The 21,422-nt window shown below is 40.0% G+C and overlaps 1 protein-coding gene across 2 annotated transcripts in view; it reads right to left on the bottom strand.

Moving 5' to 3' along the window:
* The window catches only part of LOC144060374 (aryl hydrocarbon receptor-like), a 46,208-nt gene extending 40,277 nt beyond the window's left edge, over nt 1-5,931 (bottom strand). For both annotated transcript variants that reach the window (XM_077579870.1, XM_077579869.1), the window contains exon 1: nt 5,595-5,931. In XM_077579870.1, coding sequence (XP_077435996.1) covers nt 5,595-5,653 — 59 coding nt within the window. In that variant the 5' untranslated portion in view covers nt 5,654-5,931. The remainder of the gene's footprint in view (nt 1-5,594) is intronic.
* Between the last annotated feature and the right edge of the window lie 15,491 nt (nt 5,932-21,422).

A 21,422-nucleotide genomic window follows, 5' to 3' on the forward strand; every position in this document is an offset into this window, starting at 1 on the left:
TAGCTCCATCTAACGTCTTCTACTGCCGCGTCAATGCTTTCCAACCACGGAGTCACCATCATCTTCATCATTGATAATGATCATCGTCATCAACAATGTGCTTTTTTAGCGATGCTTTTGGTCTTTGAAAAAAACGGCTCTGGCGTTAGCTCCTCGCGACCGGCCGCCATTTTTCCTTTGTTTTCCATTCTGATCTCCTGCTCAACGCTCTAGCTCCGCCTCTACTGACGCCCACCCGATCTTGTCAAAAGAGAGTCATCGCTGCCCTCTAGGGGCCAAAAATAGTCATTAGGCTCAAAAAACCTGCTTAAAACTTTCAGGAGAGCTCCGCAAGCCTTCCCAGCACCCGTTTCAAAAAAAATAATAATAATAATGGGAGGACGTCTTTTAACGTCTTTGGCGCTCCTCCGTAGGTTTTTGCAGAACGTCATTTAACGTCTTTGGCAGTAAAAGAGTTAAAGACAGAATAAAAAAATAAAAAAAGGCTTATAGAATTGAGGGTAGTTGTGCTACTAAACATCTGCATCCGTGTCACCACAAACAACTCATCACTAGTGGTACTCCCAACATTTGTTTATACAGTATAATCAAGCGCTCAGTTACTGGGAATTCTAGTTAGCACGCACAGGAGGAAACCACAGAGGAGAACCTGGACAGGATCCCGACTGTAAGATTCTCCTATTCGTCGCGCTCAGTAGCTGGTTGGAAACAACATCATCCATCAGGCTCTGTGGGCCTAATACAGCTGTCCACATACAAATGTTTTACATAAATCACATTCAATGCTTGTCTCTGAGTCACACTTGAGCAAACACTAAACTGCCGGGACAAATGTTACTGCCAACATTTTAAGAAACATCGTTTTACTTTAAAAGTGCCATATCATGTGGTATATTTCTTTCAGAAAATCTGTAATTGTAGCATAATATCAATAATTTGTTCAAGCTGATGCTATTGTCTGCCTTTACATTCACAATGACCTTAAAAAAAATGTTTGTTTTTTTTGTTATTCGCAGGCTAGTAGGGCTGTCGCTATCAATTCTTTTTAAAACCGATTATCCTATCGACTATTCCTTGGATCTGTTTTAACGACAAAGATCAGGCGAAAATTATATGCAAACCGGAGCGTGTAAAGGCAAGTTATGGCAACATTATGAACTAGGGGTGTTCCATATCATACCTTCTACGATATTACCGATAGTATTTTTGGGGGTGATAAAAATTTGAACTATCACAAAATTGACGTGATGACGTAATGCTTAACATCATATGTCTTCGTGTCTATTTGGACGTACACGGCGGAGCGTGTGAGACTGTGAGCTGCAGACAGTTTCGTCGGCAAAGTGGGAGGGAGCTCTCTTCGTCGTGTGGAGGCTGTTTGGTTAGAAGAGGTCAGATATGATGCAATAAATACAATCGTTTGCAAATTGTGCAGGATAACTGTTGCCGGTAAAGTTAAAAGGATGCGCAGGCTAAAGACACGCGAGGAGGACATGGAAACAGCTTGTGTTGTTTGGCGTGAACAAAAGTTCATTACTGGAGTACTCTTGATTAGACACATTTCTTATGAAAAAAAACAGACGGTGGTTGGATAATACTGAAGCGGTCGCATATTGTTTAGCCAAGATAAACAATCCACGGTGGTTATTTTACCGAGACTGGTAACTCTCCTCATAGTTGACGTGACTTTGTTATGCTAACCGGCCGCTAAGCTAACGTGCTTTCGGCGAGACGGCGTGCACGTTGCTGTAGCGCAGCGGCGTAAACATGCACATTTGCGTTATCCATACCGGCTAGTAATGTCTACAAGCAATAACGGCATGTTCTCGCTCCTCTTATTGACCAATCAAAGACATTCACGGCAAAATAACGCTTACAGGGGTTGCCAGTTACGGCAAAATAACCACTGCCTAAACAATCACAGAGGAAAACATTTTTCAACAATACACTTGCCTGCGATGTACAGAGAATGACGCCACAAACTGGCTGCTACCGTATCATAAAGGAAAAAATTGCCTCTACAAGACAAAGATCAACCACACAGGAGAAAATAATGGACTTTATTGACTATTTGCTACTAACTTTTGAAGGTTTGTGTTTTCTTTATATTTGCTAAGTATTTGCACTTTGTTTACATTTCAATTGTGGTAAAAAGGTAGATTAAATATTGTGCTGCAATAAAAGTGTTATTATTCCAAAGCACTAATCACAAATCTTTTGTTCAGTAATTATTACCAATATCGTCAAAAATAATGTCACCGCAAATTTCTTTGAAATATCGTGATATAATTTTTAGGCCATAACACCCACTAGGGGTGTTAAAAAAATCTATTTGGTGATATACCGCGATCTTACATCGTGCAATACTTGTATCGCTCCATTATGCGACCGAATCGATGTTTAAACATCCATTTTATATGGAAATATTTAATAAAACGTCTTACTTTTGTGCCGCACCTAAACTCCCGCCCACTAGTTAGCAGCAGAGCGGTAGAGCGCGCCTACTGCGTCAGAGTAACACTGAACTCTCGCGAGAATTATCTAGTGTAGTGTCTTTACAATACAATCTCGCGAGTTTACAATACAGTACAGCAAAGCTTCAACATGGCGGAGAAGGAAATACGAGCTGCTCCAAAGAATGTCTAAAAAGCTGAAATTTAGACTCCCTTTGGCTTTTATAACTTATAACTTTGGCTTTAGTAACTAATTTTGAGTTTGCCAAAACTAAACATGTTTTTAAAATACAACAAAAAAACTGTGAGGGTAACATTTTGGGGAGACAGTAAAGAAAGCACACACTGGCAACTGCCATGTCGTCATGATGCATCTTCTGTGAACACGAGGTCACGCGCATTATGACATCACAAATATGTGACACTACCATAGGAGAAAGGTGGGGTTGAGGAGTTGGGCACAACTTGAACCACAACCGATGGACCAACGTGGTATGTCTATTATCGGCGGATTTCTTTATTCTCTGGTTTATCTGTATGACGTCAAATTGGTTGATAATTGCTGATAATTATCGGCGGATTTCTTTATTATCTGGTTAATCTTTTTGACGTCAAATTGGTCGATAATTGCCGATAATTATCAACAAAAACTGACAAAATTGTTGTCTAGTTTTAGTCAGGAGAATCATTTTACCCCTGTACAGTATATTTTTTTGTAGTGTTGTTCCAATACGAATATCGGCAGAGGCCCCGATACTGTATTAAAACAGTGGTATCAGTATCGGTGAGTATTAACAAGTAAGATGCCTATACCATTAATTCCGACATTAATATAGGACTGGATGCAGCCTCTTGTGTCTTGCTCATGCTAAACATTCACTGATGTGTGACATGTTCACTGCATGCCAAGCTAAGATATCCTATTGGCCCTTGAATGCTCTGAACCAATGGCAGGACAGCTTTTTCATGTTGAGAAAAAAAAACTTAGGTATTGGTATTGTATCGGCATCGGCCGATACTGCAAGCTGGGTGTCGGGAATCGGGAGCCAAAAAACGGTATCGTAACAACACTATTTTTGTCAGCAGATAATGTTGAACATTTTGGATCTAAAACTATTTCACATAAAATGTTCTCATCTTTTTGACGAAAAACAACTTAATACACAATTACAGTATAGCAACAAGAGGCTACTATGGCTCCATAGTATGAGCTAGTAAGTTAGCCAGCATTAGTTAGCAGTCGGATAACATTATTGTAGGAACGTTATAGCCGTTAAATTAATGTTACATTATAACTATAATTTACTCTTTTTTTTTTAACCGCAAATTAGCCGAGGTAAGAATCATATAATTTTCGTCTCATTTTTGTTCATGAACTAAAATGTCCATAGATTTTAGTCCAGTTTTTATTAAGTGAAGTACATTTTCGTCTTGTCTTCATTAGTCGACAAAAATGCATACCGATTTAATCCCAGTTATTGTTCATTAATGAGGGTTTTAGTCCAGTCTAGTCTAGTTTTAGTCCGGTGAAAAATGTGTATTGACGAAACAATTTTTGTTTAGTTTTCATTGACAAAATTAACACTATTGGAGAACTGTTTTCTTGTTGAATGTTGAACAGCGGCGCTTTGTGCATTTTTATCTGGTAAAGCTGTTTGTGCTTCTTTTTGTTTTCCAAAGACGAGACTTTTTGACAGGTTTTCATCCGTTGCCATGATTGGTCAAAACAAACGTGAACAAGATGCCGCATCGTGCAATCAGCTCAAAGTATTGCAAATCACTATGGAGCAGTCCCAGGTTGACATTGTGGATATCTCTCTTAAGTGAATCACAATTATCAATCTGGTTACTGCCAGGTTACACATATACAATTAAAGTTATAAAATGTATAGCTAGCTACACAGAGCAGCAGTTGTGGTCGACACACTGTTTCTATGGGGAAAGGCACTTTCCTTACAATAAAAAACTTAAAAAAATAAAATAAAAGAAGACTGTCTCTATTTGTCATTCTTTGCAAAGCAGACTGAGTAGATCATGACGATTTTTTGCACATCTACAGATTTAAGTGAAATCATAGTCAATCAAATCATGAAATCATGAAGCGAAAATCGGTTTGAATCGAAAATTGATTCAGAATCAGAATGCAGACCCAAAACTCAGAATCGAATAGTGAGACAAGTCAAACATTCCCATCCCTAGTAAGTTTCCATATTTTCGGTTCCCGGTTTTGGCCATGAATTTTGATTTTGATGCCTCCCTAATACTATAACAACATTAAGAAAAACATTTTTTTTTAATAATGTTATTATTTTACAAGTAAAGAATTTATTAGCAACTTTAAGACTATATAAGGGCTGACAGGACTAAACCAAACTCACAAGTACAGTATTTACTTTACTATCAACTTGGCAGCCTTCTATAGTAGTACTTTTAAAAGCCAAAAAGGAAGCGGGACATGCTCGAAGAAAGTTGAAGCACTGAGAGAGGGGGAAGGAAGGGGTGATATCAGATTACAATAACAGAACGAGGCGCGCGAGACTGCCCCGCCCTCCAAGGTGCATCGCGTGAGAGCAGCAGTTGACTCTCCAACTTGATTGTGATTAATGCGCCAGGGCAACGCACTAGTGCCAGAGCCGAGCGGCGCACATTCTTAAGGTGGTCCGCACCTAAACTAACAATCAAACTCTCCCAATTATGTGATTTGATGATTTGTTTAGTCATATGAATTCGATTATTCACATTAAGTGTTCTACCACCGAGAAGATTTCTTTCTTTGCCCCCCCCTTTTTTTTTTTTTTTTTTTTTTTTTTTTTTTTACAGTGAGTACAGTCGCGCGAGAGGTTGATAGGACACATCACACACAGGATCCCCATGAAATGTAGTTATTCCTTGCTGGATAGATATAGAGTACAAATATATAAATAAATTAAAAAAAACTCTCACAGTCATAAAATGCATGCCAGGTTAATACATGTAAACCATTGCAACATATTCAATGAGACAAAACTGCAGTATTCTGCACTTTGCTAACTTTCACTTAAGCGTCATGCGCAAATATGACCGCTAGGCTTTTAAAATGTCTGCCTATACGTTTCACGACCATTTAAAACAACAAAGTCCCCCAGTTGGGGTTGGACCTACTGTTTGAGGACAGGTTTCTTCCTCTTCTTATTGGCGTAAGTCCCAGAGGTAGCCAACATTTGTGTGCCGCTTGCCACGCAAACTTCACCAAAAGTTCGTCTACTCGCCGCCGAGTCGACCTTTTCTCCTCCCGCGCGAGGACACGCTCGTTTCTTTCTGGTGTGTAAAAATAAAGTCACTCCCGACGATATCCACCCGCCATGTTAGGCCCGGGGGGAGTGGGGGAAAAAATAGCACAACCTGAGACCGCAGTGGTTTGGTGCCGTGGTGACAGGGTCCCTAGTCGGTCGGTCAGTGCGGCTGGCCTTGATCGGCGGTGTTGTGGTGGGGGCTGAAACAGAATTACTGTGACAGAAGTAGAAGAGCATGAGGAGGAGGCACAGTTGAGTTTGGGGTGGGGTGGTGGGGAAGCCCTCCTCCTCCGAAGAAGAACAAACAGCGTGGTTTGTTGTTGTTTTTTCACCTACAAAATACTGTAGACTTGATGCTTGCTGCTAAAATTGATACTAAAAATTGATGCTAATGCTTGCATTTGTGATTAAATTTAAATGTGGCAAAAGTACTCACTTACTCACTCAAGTTATGGAGAGAAATGTATTTCTTTATATGCAATTAAAAAAAGAATGGATTAGAAATCAAAAATTCGCAAACAAAAAAATTGCAAACGTTGCAATTGTTTTTATATTAATAATAATAATAATTGGTATCATTATTATTATTATTATTATTATTATTATTATTATTATAAAAAGGTTTGCACACAAGGCAATTATTACCCAAATGAGAATGAAAAATACAAGCTTCCCAAACCAACTAAATTGTATTTGCATATTCTGAAGTTTTTGATGTAAATTGAGAGACTAGATGAACGACTAGCGCTAGCTGCCATGTCTAAATAATGCTTGTTAAAGGGATACTTGACTCATTTAGCCATTTTCACCCATAAAAAGATATTTGGTCTATAGTTAATTTGATAACGTCATTATTTTTCATGTACAATTAATTCCTTTAAAAACACATTTTGCTACACTGCTGTCGACTGAAAATGACATCATAGGTGCTCAGGTAACGACCAATCACCAGGGAGGTGTCCAGGGGGCATCCTAACCGGATTCCCGAGCCATTATCCGGCTCCTCTCAATGTGGGGGAGCAGCAGATCTACTCTGAGCCCCTCCTGGATGACCAAACTTCTGCTAAAGAAGCGCCCGGACACCCCTCGGAGGAAACTCGTTTTGGCCACTTGAATGCGGGATGTTGTTCTTTCTGTCACAACTCACAGCTCGTAATTGTAGGTGAGGGCAGTAACGTAAATTGAACAGTAAATCCAGCAACAGACCAATAGAGAGTCCACATCACAGTAGACGCTGCATCAATCCTCCTGTCAATCTTCCACTCCATCCTGCCCTCACTTGTGAACAAGATCCCAATACTTGAAGAGCTCCACTCGGGGCAGATATCATCTCCGATTGGGTGAGAGCACAGTACTCCACCCTTTTTTGACTGAGGACCATGGTCTCAGATTAGGATCTGATTTTAATCCCAACCGCTTCACACTTGCGAACCGCTCCAGTGAGAATTGGAGGTGGCGGCTTGAAGAAGCCGACTGCACCACATCATCTGCAAAAAGCAGAGATACAATGCTGAGGCCAACAAACCAGACCCCCTGAATGCCTTGGCTGCGCCTAGTCTAGGCAGTGACGATATTTTTATTGCTATAGGCACCGCCTAGAATTTATATTTTATAATATCTTCAGAATATTTTTTAATAAAATAAATATATTTTTATGAAAAAAAAAATTTGGTTTGTGAAGTGAACATTCATGAGTGTTTCAAGTTTAACCCTGAAACAATATACGGCATTTCCATTATTTCCTCTGGGAAAAGCTGTTTGAGTTACACATGGAGAGAATGTAGCATTAGATTTATTTCAATCCTATTTCATTATCCAGGGTAAGACAAACCTATATGACTTAAAATCAGACTTTCTTAATCTTTTCAACTGTCTGCAGAACAGACAATGTATTCCACGTGGAAACATGTCTCTTGATTGACCACAAGGATTTACATCAACAGGAAATGAGACCTGCACTGAGTCACTCACTCGCTCGAATGATTCACAGAAGAGAAATCACACAACTTATGATCTCATGTGCAGCATTTAGACATGTAGAGCTAGTGAGTACTGAATAGCTACTAAAATCTGTTGTGCGGTTTTAGCATTTACGTGAACATAACATGCACTCCAGCTGCCATTTTTAATTAGATCTTATATCGAAGTATACCTGTAGTTGAGTCGTTTGTGTGTGTGTGTGTGTGTGTGTGTTTACATGAAAGATGTAATGATAAAAAGCGGAAAACCTACCCTGTACAAAATACTGAAGTTTTTTTTGTTTTGTTTTTTGTAAGCACTGTTTGCACATCTAAGTTTGGGTCCTCGTGAGTTTGCCGTTGCGGTCGAGCGAGCGAGCGAGAGGGAGAGGGACGGAGGGAAGAGAGAGAGAGAGAGAGAGAGAGAGAGAGAGAGAGAGAGAGAGAGAGAGAGAGAGAGAGAGAGAGGCCACGCAACAAGCTGTTGAGATTTATTCTGCATTGTGTTCTTCCAAGTTGTTTTTGTGCTTTCCTGACTGAGTGTTCGTCCATGTGAGGTGAGTGGAAATTACTGTTTCATGTATACATTATTTACAGTTTGAGTCCTGCTAACTACGAGTGGGCGCTAGCATAGCATTAGCTGGCGTTGCGTGGCCCTCAAGTGTGATGTTTGTCTGCTCGCCTGATTTAATGTGCCTTATAGTTGTTTGGTGTATTTGATAAGCACATTAATATCTTCAGTATAGTTTGTAATTGACTTTATTTATATCTCTTTTGTAGAGACCACACACGCACATACCGCTACACATCCGTCCACGTACAGTAACAGCAACCGTTTTCAACCACCACACATCGATTCTTGGCACACTACTTAAGGATAAACCAACACAAGTGGACTGATGAGCATATTGGACTTTATTGAATTTTTTTGAATGTTAAATGCACAAGCTGTTGGATAAAAGTGATCACATCCGCTACCTGCCTCCTCCCTATTCCGCCATCTTACCTTACGTGCCTTTCAAGCATTGAAGGAATATTAAATTACTATATTAAGTGTAATCTTTGCGTGTCCAAATAATTGTATTCAGGATCTGATGAAGAAGTTTTCTTGCAAGAATTTATTTCGAGGCCTCTAAAGACACAGTCAGGACACCACATCAGAATGCAACGTGATGATCCCAAGTGTGTGACAATTTACAGAACATCGACTCATTTATACTCAGCAGATAAAAGGTTCCTCCTCCCGGCTCTTGATTGAACAAAGGGCAGACATGTCATCTCCTAGATTGAACAAAGGTGTAAGGTTGATGGTAAACAGACATCTTTATACAGTTCCCCTTCTTGATTGGGGGAACAGAAGTAATCAAAATCTGACCCCAGACCTTCAGTCCCTAAGTGACAAGAGACTCTGACAACATCATGCACATTGCCCCTCCAACAGCATTTGAGGGTACAAAGATCAAATAAAGTTCACAAAATCACCATCCCACTGTATTATTTTAAACACTCATGATTATATCACATTGATATGCCTATAAGTAAATTCAAAAACAGTAAAACATCAAATTGAAAATGTTAAATGTCTTCAGCATCCTGGCCACAAAGTGGCGCTCTGGCCGGCGCCCCCGGCTCGGTAAAATAAAAATTTGAACCACCAGATTTACAGTCAAGGATTTAATCAGCTATCGACATAGCCTACACAACATACCCTAATTCCAAAGGAAAAAGACATCCAACTACAGAACATTTGGTTTTGCTTAGATTTACGTTTACTCGTCCACCATTGTTGTTTTATTCTTATTACTAATCTTAGTGGGTTCCCTCATGTGGGTTTGTGTTAAGTACGGAAGCGTTTTCAGTAATAAAAAGCTTCCACCTACAAATGAGTTGGTTTGCCATATTTGTAATAAAAAGTGTGAGGCAAACAAACACCTTCATGAACCCAATTAGCTGTTGTGATTTAAATAAATGTTTCAGGAGCAATGGACTCATCTCAAAGAATGGCCCAGAAAGTCACCTCCAAGTTTTGCAATTGAGAATTCAATTCAGTTCATCAAAAAACTGAAAGCAAACAACAAATTTTGAGTGTGTTTTACATATTTCATTAGTTTTTGTGGCTTTTATTTTATTTGGCAATACTTATTGCAAAACAGGAACCCCACCTTAGTAAGAGGTCTTGCTCCAGAGAAATTTACAGCAACATGATATGAAGGGCAAAAAAAACTAGCAACAGCAAGTAAGACGAGCACATTTTAGACAAGAAAAAAATATTTGAATTGAATGCAATATTCATGAAAGAGCCCAGCACCTGTGTCTCAGGTCTGTCTTTAAGGGGGTCTTTTCCGGACTGCAATTGTTTCAGCTTTAGATCTACTTCTATTTAGATCAGGCCTCATCAGAAAATTCTGATCTTTTGTACTTAGCCTTTCTTGGATATTTGTAGCTATGTGTTTTAGGTCATTACACTGTTGGGGGACCTATGACCTGTGTGACCCCAACTGTGACCAAACTGTCTGCAGCACATTTCACTCCAGAATACCTTGTTAGTTTCAATAATTTATTATCAAAAGTGATTAAGAGTGCATTAAACAATAGAAACAGCCAACATTGTAGAACAACAATCATGTCGGTCTGCTGTTATACAATCACTTTCTTCACAACATGTAAGATCATCTTCAATAATATGCAGGAAGCATGTGGTAAAGGCTTCTTCACCTTAATTCATCTGCGATACTTAATGATGAGTGCTGCTGATTTGGTTAGTAACCAAGTTCAAATGGGCTTAACAAAACATAGGTTCCTGCATTTTTGTCAGTGAAGAATAACAAATCTAAACTCTGATAACTGCAGCTCATTTCAAGTGAAGTTCAAAACGGTTCTGAAGTAACAGAGAAACAGCCAACCAACCGGTTGTTAATTATTAAGTTAAATGTTTTCTTTTTTGTGTTTACGTATTTATTTTTTAATCAAGTAAAAATATACTTTATGTGACACATTGTAAAGCGCTTTGAGCACCATGGTGTAGAAAGCCCTATAAGCGCAGTCCATTGACCATTTATCAAAAAATGTGATTATTTGATAGAATTTTCAGTTTGATACTTGAATGCTAAAATATTCAATAGTTGCATCCCTACAACTCCACTGTGATATTGTCATATTTTTATTGTTTATTTAAACATTTGATTAAGGTTACTGCTCCTCAATGTTACAACATTGCTCCTCAAATTATGCCATTGGTTAGCAAATATACTCCTCAAAACAAAAAAAATGGACATAATTTCGAGCTTTGGACTAAAACCTTGCATTGTGGTGGTCTCAATCATTTCTCGAGCAGTGTATATGATTTTGTAAAATTCAACTTTTTTTTTAAACAGACGGTGATGATTTCTCAACCCTTCATTCCATATTCCAAACAATCCCTAATTGGAACAATATTTGCAGTATAAAACTACTTTCCCCCAAATCTGTATAACAATCACACATTATATGTATTGCAGACTAAGACTACAGTGTTTGCTCAAAGTGTTAACTTAAAACATCATGTCTTCCCGACGTTCCGGCCCACTAACAGAAATGTTAGTCAATTACAGTAAAGGTCAGTCCAATAGGGTGTTAATGATCTGCTGCTCTGTCAGACACTGATGTATGCACTGCTTCTCTCTTTCCACTGCATTTTTGTAAAGCCTCCCAAAATTGGAGAAATAGCATAAAGAGGACGTGACGCATGTTCAACCCTCCAAAGCACCTCCCGCCCCTCACCGCTCCTTCCTGTTTTGTTTTGCACCTAGCAACTCCGAGAGCAGCTCTTTGGAGCATTGTGGCGATTCATCACGGCCGAGACGTGCCAGACGCCATCACGACTCACATTTGAGAAGCAGCCGGCTGTCATCAATGAGCGAGTAGCGGTCACTTCCATGCCAAATTCGCTCTCCTTAGCAGGAGTCATGTTCCTGTCCACACATCAGCGATGGACCAACATATCACTGATGTCATATCACATAACATGTGATGTCACGTTGGGAGCATTCATAGATGGACCGTGGGGATTTAAAAGTGACAAGAAAGGTCACAAAAAGGCCAAAGCCACCTTATTTTTTGTTTGTTTGCTTTTAGCTCCTAAAGCTGAATTTCACATTTTTTCACCTCTACACCATATAGGAGCCTCCTCATTTTCCCTTCAGGAGGAATAATTGTAGTAAGCGTAATCTCTTTTCAGAGACATACAGACATTAAGGCATGTAAAAAGTCCACCAGATGATTCAGCAGCAGCGTTATGGTTTTCGTCCTGGCCCTGGATGAATGGACCTGCTCTACATCATCAGCATGGTCCTGGAGGGTGCATGGTGTTTGCTCAACCAGCCTACATATGCTTTGTAGACTTGGGGAAGGTTTTAGACCATGTCCTTCGGTGAGTCCTGTGGGGTGTGCACCAATATTATGGGTTACTGGACCCACTGATACAGGCTATTTAGTCCCAGTTTAATGGCGTTAGAGTTTAGTATGCATTGCTGGCAATAAACTGGATTTGTTTCCAGTTAGGGTTGGGCTTCACAAGGGCTGCTGCCGTACATCATGGATTTTGTTCATAAACTTTATGGACTGAATATTCTTTGTGCAGCTGAGACATGGAGTTGATTGAAGTTGGAGGCCTCGGTATTGCTTTCAACAGATTATGTGGTTCTGTTGATATCATCAAGCTGCAATCTTCATTACTTGCGAGAAAGGGGTTCGCAATTGAGTGTAAAGTGGTTGAGATGAGAATCAGCCATCTCCAAGTCTGAGGCCATTGTGCTCAGCTGGAGAACGATGGAGTGCCCTCTCGTGATCGGGGATGAGGTCCTGCCCGAAGTTGAAGAGCTCAAGTATTTATTTTTCATGAGGAAAGAAGAAAGCGTGAGTGATGCGGGCTCTGCATGAGTCTGTCAAGGTAAAGAAGGAGATCAGCCATATGAAGTGGCTCAAGCATCTGGTTAGGATGCCTCCAGGAAGGTGTATCTGGCATGTTCCAGCGGGAGGAGGCACCAGAGATGACCCGGGACATGCTGGAAAAATATGTCTACTGGTTAGCCTGGGACTGCCTTAGGCCTGGTACACACATAAAGTCAGTCAGTTTTTGTTCCGTCTCTGCTTCTTCCTGACCAAGGGCGTCAAACCGCCAGCAATCTTTATTTTTAAAAGATGATCCTTGTATCTATCTGAGGTGTCTTAAGAGTGGTTTTGTCTCAAAAAGAGGGTCCAAAATGAATTGGGCTGGCAATCTTAAATATTTAACGCGTTAAATATTAGCGACCAACAATCTTTGTGTGGAGAAAGTTGAGTCTTCTTGAGCCATTTGATTCCGCTGACTGTGATATGAATGGAAAGTAGCCACTCGAAGAAGCTCTCTGACTGATGAACAAGGAAGTGGCGGTAAATAAAACAAAGTATGTCCTACCCAATGTCCTTTCATCAATTTTCTAAGACGCTTATTCCCTCTAGATGGGTGTGCTGGAGCCTATCCGAGCCATCTTTAGGCGATAGGCAGAATTCCCATTGTCCTTTTTTGTATAAACGTGGGTTCCGCAGGCTGCAGTAAGTATTTTCTGAAGTAATCTTTTTTCTTGCATTGCCACCTTACAACTTTCTCGCCTCCGGTACTCTTTGTAAACACTTGGCAACCATTGGTGCATACCGGGATGTGCTATCTGGTCTACGCATTTGTAAAATGATCATGAAGACTGGATTTGAGACCGGTGGTAGAACTGAATCTTTATGTGTGTGGTGTGCTGTGTAGAGATTATCAGAGCACCACACAAACAAAACGACCTAAACTGTTAAATGACGATTTTTTTTTTCTTTGTGTGGGGTCTGCAAAAATTTAAAACAATCTTTTAAGATTTGAAAAATCCTTAGGTGTTTAACCTTGATATTTCCCTGGAAGAGTTGGACGGAATGATAGGAATAAGGGAAGTCTATGCTTAAAGTGCTGCCCCAGCGTAATGAAAAGTAAATGGTGGATCGCTAGATGGGTTACAGTGAACCTCTGTATGCTTGCGGTCCGGCACCTGCAGATTCACCCATTTTTTTGACCGATTTTCTTTTTGTTGTTGTTTTTTTTTAGCGGGACAAGCCATCCCACATATTCAAGGTTTATCTGTGTTTTTTTAAAAATATTTTTGGCCAGGTTCAAATTATTATTATTTTTTCACAGTGCATTTTATTAGGCTTCAATTAGACAAGTGATTTTCGCCATTCGCCACAAAGTTAGTTTGTACAATTACAGACCTCCCATTGTAAAACTCACTCTCTGCACTATATGAGGTAACCTATACTGGATGAATGCAATGCCAATGACAAGATTACAATTTCAAATTAGATTACATCGTGGGTGTTATGTTGGTATTTTTCACAAAAGCAGAGCTTGTTAGAAATGGTGATAAGCTTGATTCTCCTCAGAGAAAGTGACCTCAGGAAAAGTGGCAAGCCATCCATCATATCTTTGCAGAATGTGTATAAAAATATCCTCTTTAAATGCAACGTGTGGCCATGCCATGTGTTGTCTGGAGGGCCATTGTTCCCTCCAACAGGATGCTTCCAGGTAGGGAAACTAATGACACCAGGGAATTGTGAGAAACAAGGGATTGTTTTCAGCAAATCATCAGATTATTCCAGTCTTGTCTGGTGGAGGCAGACTGGGTCGAACTAGTAAATCACGTAGCCTTCCAGTATTATAAACATTGATGCACACAAATAATTGCACAGTGACCATGAAGTTAAATGTGACTTATACAGTAGAAGGCATCTTCACATAACTGCAGATCATATTTTATACTGAAAAGATTGTTCGTTTGCAAAAGTTTCATCACAAAGTTGCAATTCATCATACACATGTTGGTGGAAATAATATAACAGAATAGTGCATGTGAAAGACAGGAAAGGGGGCTGGCTGGGCAGACGTAACTAATACTGTAATGATAAATGTTCAAGTCATCAAGTTGGCATTGTCTTTTATACTACAGGATGTAGGGATGTAGATTACAACATGCAATACATCCGCTGTAATAGAGACTGTTTATGTAACCTGGGAGAGGCTGCTGTTTTAGTTAGCAACTGAGTTCAAACATTCTAACATGAACGATCGATGTGGAAAGTGACCTCCAATACCTACTTGACAATGGTGATCTGTGATCACCTGGCCAATTTAACATCAAGTGAAGATTTTCTTGCCGTTCCTGATAAACATACTTTGCGCGCATTTTTATCCTGCATGCAGTCGGTGAGTCAATTTGTGTTTTAGCCATGTACACTATGCACCTCTCCTACACTGAATTTAAAAGGAATGAGAGTAGCCGCCTCCATTGACCAGGAACTGCTCAAATGCAGTTTTGAAAATACCAAAATAAAGAAAACTCCACCCCTGCGCATAGTGAGACTACGCTTTGCGTTACACTTGATGTTGGCACAAAAATATAGGCCCTATATTGTATATATGAGGATTAGGGCCAGCGAAGAGAAAAAAACGTTGACAGGATTCCGACTTTATTCTCAGGATTCTGACTTTAAAGTGAGAATTCTCACTTAATTTTCAGAATTCTGACTTTAACTCTTTGACTGCCATGGACGTTAAAAGACGTCAAGTAAAAACCTACGGAGGGCCGCCAATGACGTTAAAAGACGTCATCCAATTTTTTTATATATTTTTTTGAAACGGGTGGAGGAAAGCCTTGGCCAGCTGTGGTGAAAGTTTCAAGCAGATCTAGTTAGCCTAATGACTATTTTTGGCCCCTAGATGGGAGCAATGGCTCTCTTTTGACAAGATTGGGTAGGCGTCAGTAGAAGACGTGAGGCGGAGCTAGAGGGGACACTGGCTGGGGAAGGGAAGAGAACATGGCGACCGGTTGCAAGCAGCTCACGCTCGAGCAGTTTTTTTCAAAGACGAAAAGCATCCACCAACGCTAAAGAGCTCATTGATGACGACGATGATCATCATCGATGATGATGATGGTGACTCCGAGGTTGGAAGCATTGACGCGGCAGTAGAAGACGTGAGGCGGAGCTAGATGGCTGATGAAGCGAACAATGGCGACCGGTTGCAAGCAGCTCACACTTGGGAATTTTTTTCAAAGACGAAAGGCATCGACCAACGCTAAAGAGCACATTGATGACAACGATGATCATCATCGATGATGATGATGGTGACTCCGAGGTTGACGACGAAGCTGGAAGCGGTGACGCGGCGGCTATGACGACGTCATAAAGGTTCACCGGCTAGCGATGCTAACACCGGAAAACGCGGAGCACAACCGAGCACTTCTGCACAGGCGGACGTTCAATCGGACGACGAAGAGTACCCCGAGTCCAATGCATATTCATCGTTGGAATGGGTACAGTCTGCTACTTGCTATTCCGCGGAAAAAAAGGCCGACAAGAAAGTGTAACGTCTGCACGCGAAAGGGACAATCTGCAGTAAAACTACTCTGTTGTGCAAATCCTGCTCCCTCTCCTTGCACGCAGGGGGGTGTTACAAAAAGAAAAACTGTATTTGAAACATCCCCATAATTGTAAATAGTACCACAGTTGCACACATTTGTAAATAGTTTGCGAAATTGTTTTGTCAAATTGTTACACTGTTGAATGGAAATAAACGTATTTTGCAATATAAAAACACTTTCATTGTTGGTGGTAGTGTTTTACAGAAGTAAAGCACTATTTAGGTGTTTGTGGCATCATTCATGGACAAAAAGAAGTGTACAATTCACTAGAGTGCATGAAATAACATCGTTTCACAAAAAGCTCTTTTTCTCCGCTTTTTGTTTCAAAACAGAGCATTTCGGTGAAACTAACCATTTTCTATTGTTGATTACTGAAAAACGGAATAAGGTCGAAACAAACTTTTTTTTTTCTGATGAAAGATGAGAGTTCAATCTTTCATTTGGTAGTATGTGTGTTTCCATAGTCCAAACACAACATTTTCTGTGGACCTTGAAAGATCAGTCAAAATGCTTAAATCGGCTGGCACTGGCGACATCCCGTTTCTGAAAACGTCTGGCAGTCAAAGAGTTAAAGTGAGAATTCTAATGTTAATCTCAGAATTCTGACTTTATCACTTTAATTCTCACTTTAAAGTAAGAATTCTGACTTTAAAGCTAGAATTCTGACTGTGACGTAGAGCTATGAATTGTAGGGGGAAGTCAAAAAGCCAGAATTCTGACAATAAAGTCAGAATTCTCACTATAAAGTCAGAATACTGCCAACCTTTTTTTTCCACTTCACTGGCCCTAATCTTCTTCCCTAATTTTCAGTTGGAAGGACTCTACTGACTATTTTAACATACAGATTGGCACAAGGTTGCAAAATTTCATGTAACTATCACTAACTTTTCGTGGTCAAAGATGCAGCCTTTGATGAAAGACGACACTTATATAACTGTGCTGACTTGTGATTGCACTCTTCCGACTTGATTTAAACACCCACACGTTTGCATCACCGGGAAATTATATTTGTTTTCTGAAAACCCCAAATTTTTCTCAATATTTAGCCATTAGCGTCTAAACCACTTATCCTCATTACATAGCGGGTGTGCTGGGCTCTCCCCGGGGGTTGTTTGTCTAAACTGTATGTGCTCTGCGAAAGGCTTGCGACCAGTCCAGGGTGCCTTGCCCAAAGACAGCTCAAATAGGCTCCAGCTCACCCGTGACACTAGGAAGGATAATCAGTATAGAAAATGGATGGCTAGCCTGACATGCCCTTGCTGTGTGCTTTTGGGTGATGGATTACGTCCTATGTCAGAAATTGGTCACGTGATATCTCACGTCAGAGAAATTTACCTGAGTTGCCTTATTGGTTTCATATGAATTATGCTTTGCATGATGTCCTGAATGCAGCATAGCCAACCTTCTGAATCATAAAGGTCCGCTGTAGTTTTAGTCAAATGTGTTTTTCTCTGAACAGTAATATGTAGGACATGTATGTTTCAGACAACTTGTCTTAGACTTCCAAAAGGTAATATACAGAACGGGTAGGAGTCATAATTAATTATTCAGCCAATACTTTACAGAAAAATTGGCCAATGAAGTCACACAAAACAGCTTCATGTACATGATGTCAGGTCAAGCAAGTGATAGAGGTGAAATAATTTGTCCTCTTTTGCGTGTTCCAAAAAATCGGAGATACACTTCTCTGCGAGAAAGACTCCTTGCAAGGATTTTATTACAGAGAATCTCTGGTCACACATCATTGAATACCACGTAAATTGTGTCAGTCAAGGAGCGCGTGCCCCCTCCCTTGCGGAAGACAGCTCTTATAGAATCCAAATCGGTAGGAGAACACCTATTTCTCCTCCCATCATGAATAAGTAAAACAGATTGGTTCTCACACAATATGTTACATAATAGAATTTTAGTACACAGTTCGCAGCTGTGTTCATCTTTTAGACAAAATATACTCTCAGGGTACTTTTCGTACTTTTTTCCCAAAACAGAATCTCACAAACAAATTGAACTTGATTTAGAGTGGCCATGAGTGATGGTGCGAACAGAGTGTGTGTGTGAAGCAGAATCTGTTCTCACGAAGGACACTGAGAAGGAATTTAAGACAAAAACAAGGTACCAGCTAGTTTAAGGTCAAATTATACTGAGTTCAACACTATTTCACCTACTCTACACATCTATAAAACATTTCAACATGGTTAAAATATGAAATAAAGAATTCAAAATGTTAATAATGTCAACACAAGCATTACAGATTGTCTGTTGGTGGCTTGTCTTTCTTTGATTTTTTTTTTTTTTTTTTACGAGGCTTACGGAAGAATATAAATGTACACAAAGTGGTCCTACCAGGTGGCACTACAAGGTGAATCTACAATGTCACGCTAAATAGTGGCATTATGGTGTGAATGAATGCATTATTTATTTTGAATATATATGAAAGTGATAAAAAAATTTATATATGAAAAACATTGAATTACTGTATAAATATTTGATAAGGCTGCGATTGGCTGGCAACCAGTTCAGGGTGTACCCCGCCTACTGCCCGAAGCCAGCTGGGATAGGCTACAGCCCCCCGCGCAACCCTTGTGAGGACAAGAGGTTAAGAAAATTGATGTATGGATATTTGTAAAGGAGAAGGAAAAAGTAAAACGTATATACTGCAACCACTTTCTTATAAACTTAAATAACTACTGTTATTATTAAAGAAAGTACTATATAAACTCAGTCAAAACTAAACTAAACTATCGGGTGCCAAAGGAAAAAGTGGTGATCCAGGAGGGACCAAGAATACGCCATCAATTCTCAGAGTTGAGCTGGTTATCACCATTTATTAAGCACATAGAAGCACACACACAAATGTGTCATCTGGCATGGTAAGTGCTTTTTTTTCTTCTTCTTCTTCTTCTTTTTTAATCTAGTAGGCTGCATGCAAATGGCTGCCAACAAAAGCATGGTAAACCCTGAGTGCTGAGTGTAAAGACTTTTAAATCCAGGTTAAAAATACGTTGCTTTTTTTCCCCTTCTTTGCATGTTTGATTAAGTTATTAAAAATGTTTTAAAATCAATTTCACTGTACAGTCTTTAATTTACTTTAAAGTAATTTTAGAAACCTACTTTACTTATTTTTATTTGTGTAGGACATTGATGTATGGACTGTGCTATATAAATAAAGCTGCCTTTCAGCCACTCTCACCAAACCCTTCACTGTCACCGTCGACATCCTCCAGCATTTCAGAATTCAGCACAGTCAAAAGCCCTACTGTCCTTTCTTCAGTCTGCAATACCCCAATATACAGAAGTGGTACAGGCATTTGTACTTTGCTATGGAGTAATTCAAAATATATTTTGAAATTATTAATAAAACAACTGTTTTTGTTTGTTTGTTTTTAATTCCCAGAACAAACCATCAGATGTTCCAGGCCCGAAACCAAAGAGAAGGAAGAGGGTGGAAGATGCCATATTTAGGAGACTTGAGAGGATTGATCGGGAGAAAGAATCCCACAAAGAAAATGAGAATGTGCGGTTTGGCCATGAAGTTGTTGTCAGGCTGACAGAACTAGCACCTCAGGGAAGGGGGGGAAAGCAGTGAAATTTAAAATATATCAATTGCTGTATGGGGCTAGCAATAAGTCAAATGACTCTTAGTAGGGTTTTACAATACATAAATGACTGTATATAGGAATATATATACATATAATACTTGTGTTTACAAAGTGTAAAACACAACAGAAAAAACTATTGTGGGCTACCTAATTTTTGCAAAAGAAACGTGAATATTTGTTGGTTTCTTTTCTTCTTCTTTTTTTTTTTACTTGACTATGACTTCAAGTCGAAATTCAAAAACACTGTACACTGCTGGATGTCAAACTTTAATTCAAAATCCCTTTCCTTAGGACACACTCCTGCCAATTAAGGGACATGACACAAAGAATGAACTTAAGTCCTGTCTTGCTGAGATCGCAGCCCGAGTAGTTCTTCCTCTGCTGAGCCATCCAGTGTCCACAAAGTTGCTGTCCCCTGCAACTGCTCTTCTCAATTCACCATAAACCAGATCGCCTGCAGGTGTTAAGGAATCAGAGAACCTGGGTGGGATTTCGCGGTTGGCTGGGGTGTTGGCGGCATCTGTGCTGCGGAGGTAATTGTGAAGCGCAACACGTGCCTTCACAACTTTAACAGTCTTCTCTGGGTGGAATTCTATTTGTCGCCTCAGGATCTCCCATCGTGCTGCCAGGATGCCAAAGCTGTTCTCAATCACTCTCCTGGCACGTGAGTGGCGATAGTGATAAATCTTTTGCCACATCATCAAGGGCTTTGCATGAAAAGCAGTTAAGGAAGATATACGGGGCGGGGGGGGGGGGGGGGGGTCAATTAAAATATGAAGTATTCATACTCATATGCATTACATACCTGGAAAAGGGCACATTAGGTTTTGGTGGAGGGGGAATGTTGCATCACCCAGGAAGACATGGGGAACTGTGATTCTGGTACCAGGAAAAGTTGGTATGGAGTGGTATGTCCAGGGTCCCATGAAGCAGTTTCTTCCCAAATGGACACTCCTGGAAAACCCCACCATCATTCTCCCTTCCATATGCTCCAATGTCTAATAGTTGAAAAATTATTGTCGCATGCTTTCCATCGATGCAACCCAAACAATTTGGCAGTTCGTGATGCGAGCAATTGAAGAGTGACTGCAAGCCTTTCTTCCAATCTTACAGGGCAAACGTGAATACCTGCGTGATTAATGTAAGGTCGAATACGACTCAATAAGTCATCAAATCTCTCGGCAGACATCCGGAAATACAGAAAATGTACTTCTTCGTCAATTCCACGCATTGGTCTCATGCAAGCAAAATTTAAAATGACAGTCTACACTACAGTACATGTATTTGCATACAGGCAGATAATGTGGGACAATGTGCTTATTCTTCCATTCAAAACTAATGCGAGCATATCTTGAACAAAAAAGTGTTAAGAACAAAAAGCTTTTTACACCAGGTGTCACCTCAAAAAATAATTGGGTTTGAAAAAAGTTGAGGTCACTGTAACATTGGGCTCAGTTTGAACATTTAATGCAGTGATTCTTTTTGAGTATCACACTTTGACAAGCACTGTTGCAGAGGTTGCTTTTTCAGGTGTTTTGTTTTTGTTTGGGTCGTCGTCTTTGGTAAAACCCGTCCAGAGATTGAACCCATGACTTCGCAGCCTTAGCGGAGACTTTACCACGAGGTCACTGAGCTGGTGGATGTGTCCGCTAGCAGGCTAGCTTCTACT

This window comes from Vanacampus margaritifer, chromosome 11 (assembly GCF_051991255.1).
Source record: "Vanacampus margaritifer isolate UIUO_Vmar chromosome 11, RoL_Vmar_1.0, whole genome shotgun sequence".
In the NCBI taxonomy this organism is placed as follows: Eukaryota; Metazoa; Chordata; class Actinopteri; order Syngnathiformes; family Syngnathidae; genus Vanacampus; species Vanacampus margaritifer.